At 46.7% G+C, this 8,608-nt stretch overlaps 1 protein-coding gene across 1 annotated transcript; it reads left to right on the forward strand.

Annotated features, from left to right (window-relative positions):
- Positions 1–1,299: 1,299 nt before the first annotated feature.
- Was (WASP actin nucleation promoting factor) lies at positions 1,300–8,608 on the forward strand. The gene is made up of 13 exons (XM_013364432.4): positions 1,300–1,437; positions 1,964–2,132; positions 2,473–2,613; positions 3,372–3,458; positions 3,558–3,660; positions 3,766–3,813; positions 3,906–3,959; positions 4,433–4,607; positions 5,445–5,487; positions 5,694–5,847; positions 6,058–6,467; positions 6,718–6,832; positions 8,326–8,608. The coding sequence occupies exons 2-13, from the start codon at positions 2,001–2,003 to the stop codon at positions 8,379–8,381; spliced, it is 1,518 nt and encodes a 505-aa protein (XP_013219886.1). The 5' UTR covers positions 1,300–1,437; positions 1,964–2,000; the 3' UTR covers positions 8,382–8,608.

Raw genomic sequence — 8,608 nt, forward strand, 5'->3', positions numbered from 1 at the left:
GGGGATGTGGCTCAAGCGGTAGCACGCTCGACCGGCATGCGTGCGGCCCAGGTTCGATCCTCAGCACCACATACCAACAAAGATGTTGTGTCTGCCGAGAACTAAAAAAAAAATAAATATTAAAAATTCTCTCTCTCTCTCTCTCTCTCTCTCTCTCTCTCTCTCTCTCTCTCTCTCTCTCTCTCTCTCTCTCCTCTCTCACTCTCTCTTTAAAAAAAAAATTGCCCCAGAATTACATCCCCAGATTTTTTTTTTTTTTTAGATAGGCTCTCACTAAGTTTCTGAGGCTGGCAATCCTTCTGAAACTTGCAATCCTTCTGCCTCTTGCAATTCTTTTGCCTCAGCCTCCTGAGTCACTGGAATTAGAGGTGTGTGCCACCACGCCCAGCTTCAAAATCTGTTAACAGGAGTCTGTGGATAAACAGATTGCACATTTACGCCATAAAATATTATATAGCAATGACAAAGAATAGCAAACTTTACAAGTAAATATGAATATGAATTGTAATATCACAGAAGAGAAGGCATAAGCAGAAGTATAAAAGTACACCACACACCCCAACTGCCCTGCTTGCAGTCTGGGCTCTCTACTTGCTAGATGGGTGCTATTGAGAAAACCATTTAACTACTCTGAATCTCAGTTTCTTCAACTGTAAAATGGACATAATAGTGTGTATCCCACAGGCTGTTATGAGGATTTCAATGATTTAAAGTATTTCTCATATAAAGGGATCAGAACAGTTCCTGGTACATACATTAAGTGCTACATGAGTGTTATGACAAAATTAGAAGAGTCAGGGGTGTTAGTTCAGAGATAGAGCATATGCTTAGTATGTGCAAGGCCCTAGGTTCAACCGTTAGCACCAAAATTTTAAAAAGTAAACAAAACAAAACACAAAGTACAATATCAAATGGGGAAAAAGCAATTCTCCAAAGATTATATTCAAAAAGTTCAAAAACTCAGTGAGTATGGTGGTGCACACCTGTGATTCCAGCTATTCAGGAGGCTGAGTCAGGAGAATTGCAAATTGGGGGCCAGCTGGGCAACTTAGTGAGATCCTGTCTCAAAAAGGGGATGGGTACTGGAACCTACTTAAGTGCTAAAGCACCCCTGGGTTCATTCCCCAGTAATGGAGGAAAAACTATTTTTGAAGGGCCAGGGATGTAGCTCAGTGGCAGAGTGCTTACCCAGCATGTGTGAGGCCTTGGGTTCAATGCCAAGCATTGGAAAACAAAGTTCAAAAACTAAACAAGATGTTGCTTCAGCATTTGTATGTGCTACAAAGTTCCTTTTTGTGTGTGCAGTGATGGGATTGAATTTAGGATCTCGCGCATGCCCAGAAAGCACTCTACAATTGAGCTACACTCCCAGTCCCTCCTTCCTTTTAGAAGGGTTATGATACACAGACAGTAATCTGGGAGCTACAGGAGGCAGGGGTAAGTGATGGGAAAGTGAGTTAGGGGTTTGCTTATACATTATTAGTGATGTCCAGGGTGGAGATGGGGGTTTGGAATAGGGATGGGAATACAGGGGCTCACTATATAATTAAAAGGAAAAAATTGTAATGAAGTAACCCTTCATGACTAGGCGCCTTGAGACTCAACCCCAAGCTAACTGGGTGGTCTGGAGAGGAAGGAGGTCACCCTGCTGTGTGACTAAGTCCCACAAAGCCAGCCCTGCACAGGTGCTCATATGGTTCAGCTCTTGCTGCGAACCAAAGGGAGGCAGGTGTGAGCCAGCCAGAGGGAGTTGGGCCTTAAGAGAGTAAGAAAGAAGGAGGAGGACCTGAACTGGTCAAAAAGATGGGTCTAGTCAGTCAAATGGAGGAGGGCCCAAGTCTGTCTAAGGAGGAGGAGACCAGGCCCATTGAGGGGCCCCTGGAGGACTTGTTTCCCTTGTGGTTTTTTGCACTTCCTGTTCCCTTGCTCACTGCGGAAGTTCCTCTTCTTACTCTATACCCAGAGTCTAACAACCGGAGAGGACAAGGGCGAAAGGCACTATGAGTGGGGGTCCTATGGGAAGCAGGTCTGGGGGCCGAGGAGGACCAACAGCTCAGCAGAACATTCCCTCCACTCTCCTCCAAGATCATGAGAACCAGCGACTCTTCGAGATGCTTGGCCGAAAATGCTGGGTGAGTTGAATTCCTGGCCCTCCCTTTGTCCCTCCCTTCCCTCCTCTTCCTCTCTAGCTCCTCTTCCTCTCCCTCCTAAGTCCTTCTCTTCTACATCCTTTCTTGATGCTCCTTTTTCTTCCCATACTGCCTCTTCTCCTTTCCTTTTCCTCCATCTCATCTCCTAGGATCCACTCATCCATCCCAGGAAGATAACAATGTATGTCTACTTGCCTTCCCTCTGGCTATAGCTCTTCCTCTGGGCCCATGACAGCCATGGGCAAGAAAGGACCAGGCTTGGCTCCACAACCCTTTTACTACCCCTGAACAGACTCCACTGACCCCTACTCTCCCCTCCCAGACACTGGCCACCGCAGTTGTTCAGCTGTACCTGGCGCTGCCCCCTGGAGCGGAGCACTGGACCATGGAACACTGTGGGGCTGTGTGCTTCGTGAAGGATAACCCCCAGAAGTCCTACTTCATTCGCCTTTATGGCCTTCAGGTGACCCTGTGCCCCACTGTACATACAAGCCAGTTATTAATCCTCAAAACCAGATTTGTGTCCATAGCCTGAGCCCTCTGACAGGTAGTTAACCCCTGAGCCCCAGAACCAGAGACTATACAGATACTAAACTCAGTTTTCCCGGGATGCTTTGCTACTGAGCTATATCCCCACCCATTTTTATTTTATTTTGAGACAGAGTCTTGCTAAGTTGCCCAGGCTGGCCTTCAGCTTGTGATCCTCCTGCCTCAGTCTCCCAAATTGCTGGGATTACAGGCATGTACCACTCAGTTTTGCCTTTCTAAATCTGGGATTATTGACCCCAAGGTCTTCATATAAAAATCTCTAAGCCCAAATATATCATACACTCCCTAAGCCTAATCTGTTCCACAAATCCCCCCCCCCTAAATGAGCACTGTATTTTTACCTTAAACTTATTCTGAATTCAATATTCTGAATTTTCCTAGGCCTAGAGTTCTAAATTCTTAACTCAAGCCCTCAATCTCACATCTAGGGCCCTGAACCCCCAATCTAAATTTCTCACAGCAGTGTTTGATTCTCAGCAGTATCTGAGTCTCTGAATTCCAACCCTCCATATCTGATACCTAGAACTCCAACTCTCTGATCCTGATCTAAAAATTTCCAAGTCAGAGACCAAGGCCCCAAATCAGGACACCATTTTCTCTGGCTAGATAACCAAGGCCTGACACCCAGAATTGCCTCAGTACTAGCCTGACTCCCACCCTGCTCCTCTCCAGGCTGGCCGGCTGCTCTGGGAACAGGAACTGTACTCGCAGCTGGTCTACTTCACTCCCACCCCCTTTTTTCACACATTTGCTGGAGATGTAAGTGGCCAACTGATCCTTGGGCATCATTTGGGGTGTGGGGAGAAGATGGGAAAGGTGTGGGGGCCTGAAAGACTACTGACCCCAAGACATGTGCAGGACTGCCAAGTGGGGCTGAACTTTGCAGACGAGGGTGAGGCCCTGGCCTTCCGGGCCCTGGTGCAGGAGAAGATACAAAAAAGGAGTCAGAGGCAAAGTGGAGGTGAGGAGGTCTTAAGGTAGGACAGAAAGTGGGAAGAGGTGATTGCACAGGTGGGGATCTAGAAACACCTTTCTCATGATTCTGACTTCCAATCCACCTGTCTAGCTGCAGACAGACGCCAGCTACCCCCACCACCAGCACCAGCTAATGAAGGTGAGTCCTTTAGTGCAAGTAGGGGTAATAAGGGCTATCCCAGGAACCTGTGGCAAGGTTGTGACAGTTCTCAACTCATTCAATCTTTCCAGAGAGAAGAGGAGGTCTCCCACCCCTGCCCCCACATCCGGGTGGAGACCAAGGTGGTAAGTGATGATGATTCTTTTCTGTGTCTCTGGATGGATGGGTGAGTAGGGAGTACATAGATGGAGGAGAGTTGGCTGGGTACATAAATGTATAAAGAGGTGAGTGGATGGATGGATATATGGATGGATAAGCAGATGAATGGTTGTATGGATTGGTGGCAGACAGATGGCTAAGTAGGGGGAGATGGGAGGTTGCAATATAAATAAATGTACAGATATATTAGTTGGGTTGAATCTCTGAATGTATGAATGGTTTTCTTGATCCAGCTACTTCTCCATAGACCCTACTTAGATCTATCACCCTCTCCTTTTATGATCATCTAACATACATTGTGGGGGCCTGGAAGGCTACTGACCCCAAGACATGTGCAGAACTGCCAAGTGGGGCTGAACAGTCTTCCCATTTCTTGTCCCTATGCTTTGGCTGGTAGGTAAGTTGGTCAATGGTCCATTTACCCTATTTTTCCACACAGGTCCACCAGCTGGCCCACTGTCTCTGGGGCTGGTAACAGTGGACATCCAGAACCCTGATATCACAAATTCACGCTATCGTGGACTCCCAGCACCTGGCCCTGGCCCAGCTGATAAGAAACGCTCAGGGAAGAAGAAGATAAGCAAGGCTGATATTGGTGCACCCAGTGGATTCAAGTGAGATCCTCTGTCACAGGGGCCCACAGATCCCTGGGTGTGGAGAGCATATAAATAGATGGACAGCTGAGAGGATGGTAGGATGGGCTGGGTATGTGAATGGACAGATGAAAGAAAGAAAGAAAAAGAAAGAAAGAAAGAAAAAAAGAAAGAAAGAAAGAAAGGAAGGAAGGAAGGAAGGAAGGAAGGAAGGAAGGAAAGAAGGAAGGAAGGGGGAGGGAGGAAGGGAGGAAAGCAGAGAGGGAGGGAGGGAGAGAGGGATGATTAGATGGATAAGTAGAAGGGTTGATGTAAAATGGGTAAATGGATGGATGGATAAATGAGTATATAGACAGATTTATATGTAGGCTGACTGGTTCACAGACAAGATGGATGCAGATCAGTAGGCAGACAGATATATAGACAAATGGACGGTTCAATGGATAAGTGAATAGAAGTAAATGGTTGAATGGGTAGAAAAATGACTATATGGAAGGAGATATAGGCACATGTTTAGGTGGACAGTATATGTGAAAACAGGTTGGTGGACAAATGGGTAAATAAACATTTGAGCAAATGGATGGGGGGACAGATATATGAACAGGTCAGTAGCCTGATGAATGTGAATGAATAGGTGGATATGTAAATGGTAGATGGATGGTAGAAAGAGGGATAGATGGACAAACTGGTACCACAAACTATGTACACTTTAATTCCCTAACTCCTGCTCATACTCATTTAGACTCATTTACTCATTCTGGCCCCTCCACATCCCTCTGGGAAGGAGAGGGCAAGAGGGCTTCACAACTAGGAAGGTAGGGCAGCAGGGCTTCACTGGAGTCTTCTCACCTCCTCTAGACATGTCAGCCATGTGGGCTGGGACCCCCAGAATGGATTTGACGTGAGTAATTCCAAAGTCCCCTGCTCCACACTCAATTTCCACCTACCCTTCCAGGGACCACTGCTCAGACCCCACCCCTAGAGCCTGCCCTGCCCTCTGCACGACCCTCTTGGATCCCTCCTTGGGATGGACCCAATGCTAATCTGTGCTCTATTCCTCCTCACCTTCTTCATCCACCCGGCTCTGGCCTTTTTCCATCTGGGCAGGTGAACAACCTAGATCCAGATCTACGAAGCCTGTTCTCCAAGGCAGGAATCAGCGAGGCCCAGCTCACTGATGCAGAGACCTCCAAACTTATTTATGACTTCATTGAGGACCAGGGTGGGCTGGAGGCTGTGCGGCAGGAGATGAGACGTCAGGGTGAGCCCTGTTTATCTATACATCCCTTCTTCTCCAGCCTTGACAGTTGATACCTCTGAAATACACTGAAGTTACTCCATTATGATGGAAATCTCTATGCTGCATGAATGGGGAGTTGATCTCTTCAGGTACCCATTTTACAGATGAGCAAAACTGAAGTTCAGAAGAAAATGATAATAATCACAGTTATGGGTTATTTTCTGCCCACAGAACCGCTTCTACCACCCCCGCCGCCATGCCGTGGAGGGAATCAGCCCCAGCGGCCCCCTATGGTGGGGGGTAACAAGGGTCGATCTGGTCCACTGCCCCCTGTACCTTTGGGGAGTGCCCCACCCCCACCAACCCCCCGAGGACCCCTACCCCCAGGCCGAGGGGGCCCTCCGCCACCACCTCCTCCAGCCACTGGACGTTCTGGACCACCACCCCCTCCTCCCCCTGGAATTGGGGGGCCTCCTGTGCCACCTCCACCACCACCACCACCACCACCACCACCCAGCTCTGGGGTTGGGTCAGTCACTCCCCCAACTCCTTCTACTCTGGTGCCTGGTGGGGGGCTGTCCCCTGGTGGGGGTCGAGGGGCACTTTTGGATCAAATCCGGCAAGGAATTCAGCTGAACAAGGTGAGGACTGGCAAGATGGAGAATGGGGGGTCTGGAACTCCAGGTGTTCTGTGCAAGTTAGGATGTTAAGGGACCAAGGCTGAGACTGACTGTAGTGCCAAGCTTTTGGGTTTGTGTAATAGGATTGGAAGGTTGGAAGGGATCCTTGAAGGGGATTGGAATGTGTGGGAGAAAAAGCAATGAAGAGAAGGCCAGGGAAAATGCTCATCTCACAGGTCTAAGCTCTCTATGCCAACTTTGCTTGCTGCAGACCCCTGGGGCCATAGAGAGCTCAGCCCTGCAGCCACCACCTCAGAGCTCAGAGGGGCTCGTGGGTGCCTTGATGCATGTGATGCAGAAGAGAAGCAGAGCTATTCACTCTTCAGGTGAGCCTATCCTGCCAGGCCCATGAACCTGGTTCCCAGGGCTAGCATTGGCTGAAAATTCCAGAAGCCACTATCAATAGTGACACTAGGGGTTGGGGGAATAGTTCAGTGGTAGAGTGCTTGCCTAGCATGCATGAGTCCCTGGGTCTCATTCCCAGCACTATAAAGAAAAAAAAATATATTATTACTTGTCCTATTAATTACAGTATTCACATGGATCTCCTTTTTGACAATGTTAACATTAAGTCATTATGTGACAATAATATAATTAAGTCTATATTTGACAGTAATAATTGCATTAATGCCAGGGTATATCCACAATATTAGCATTAACCCCATATATCGGGTACTATTAACATTATACCACTGTGTAATGATAATGATGTAAAGAACCCCATCTTTTTTTTCAACTCTGGTATTAAACCCAGGGACTCATGGATGCTAGGGAAGCACTCTACCACTGAGCTATATCCCCAGCCTAAGAACCTTGTCTTTGAAAATAATACTGATGGGGCTGGGGATATAACTTAGTTGGTAAAGTGCTTGCCTCGCATGCATAAGGCCCTGGGTTCAATCCCTAGCACTACCAAAAAAGAAAAAAAAAAGAAAGAAAATAATACTGATGTTAACTTCATATATCAATAGATTTACATTAACTCACTATGTTATAATAATATTTAACTAGCCCAGTTTTTATAATAATATTAACATAAATTTCCTAATGAGCCAACAGAGTCAACAGCATTGTCATTAACCCATCTTATGAAGGTAATATCAATCTCTCCCTATTATGTGGCAATAATATAATGAACTCTGACTTTGACAATAATATTAACATTAATCCCAGAAAGTGTCCACACAATGAATGTGAGGGCTAGAGATATAGCTCAGTTGGTAGAGTGATTGCCTCGCATGCACAAGGCCCTGAGTTCAATCCCCACCACCATACCCCCCCCACACACACAAGATGAATGTGAGTCCATTACGTGACTAGTATAACAAATCTCATTTTTCACAATGATATTATCATGAACCCCATTATGGATCAACAATATTAGCAGTAACCTTGTGCCATGAAATAATAATAAATTTAATAATAAATCCCATCTTTGCTAATAATGTTTAAGTTTGTCCCCTTAAATTACAGGGAAGGCTGGGGATGACGCTCAGAGGTGGAACACTTGCTTAGTATGCAGCTATATAGAGGCTCTGGGCTCAATTCCTAGTGACAGAGGGATTGCCATTAACCTTTTGTGTGACAATAATATTCTGACTAACCACATTTTTTACAATACTATATTGACTTCAACTCTAACTAGAACCCAGACCCCAGCTGTAATCCCTATCTTGCCCCAACTCTCCCTCTAGCAGGAGATTTCAGTTCCTCAGAGATGTCCTCACCTCCTAGGCCCTAGGAACCCCCTAATCCTGCCAGGGATTTTGAATCCTCCTATCCTTTTGGAGTCCCACTTCACATCTTTCTCTCTGTCCAGACGAAGGAGAGGACCAGGCCGGGGATGAATTTGAAGATGACGAATGGGATGACTGAATTGCCCTCAGAACTTCTGCAACCCAGTGGCTCTCCCATTCTACCTGCTCTGTGCCCACCCCCAGGTCCCTCCACAGTCAGCTTCCTGTCTCCAATGCTGTCATCCTTGACTGGGCCCCACACTTGCCCTAGAGACACCTGGGCCCTTTTTATATATAATTTCTCACTTTTCTTCACTCAAGGATTTTAAAACAAAAATAAAATAAATGTCTCTTTGTCTTGCTAAA

Source organism: Ictidomys tridecemlineatus, chromosome X (genome assembly GCF_052094955.1).
Source record: "Ictidomys tridecemlineatus isolate mIctTri1 chromosome X, mIctTri1.hap1, whole genome shotgun sequence".
NCBI classification, from domain to species: Eukaryota; Metazoa; Chordata; class Mammalia; order Rodentia; family Sciuridae; genus Ictidomys; species Ictidomys tridecemlineatus.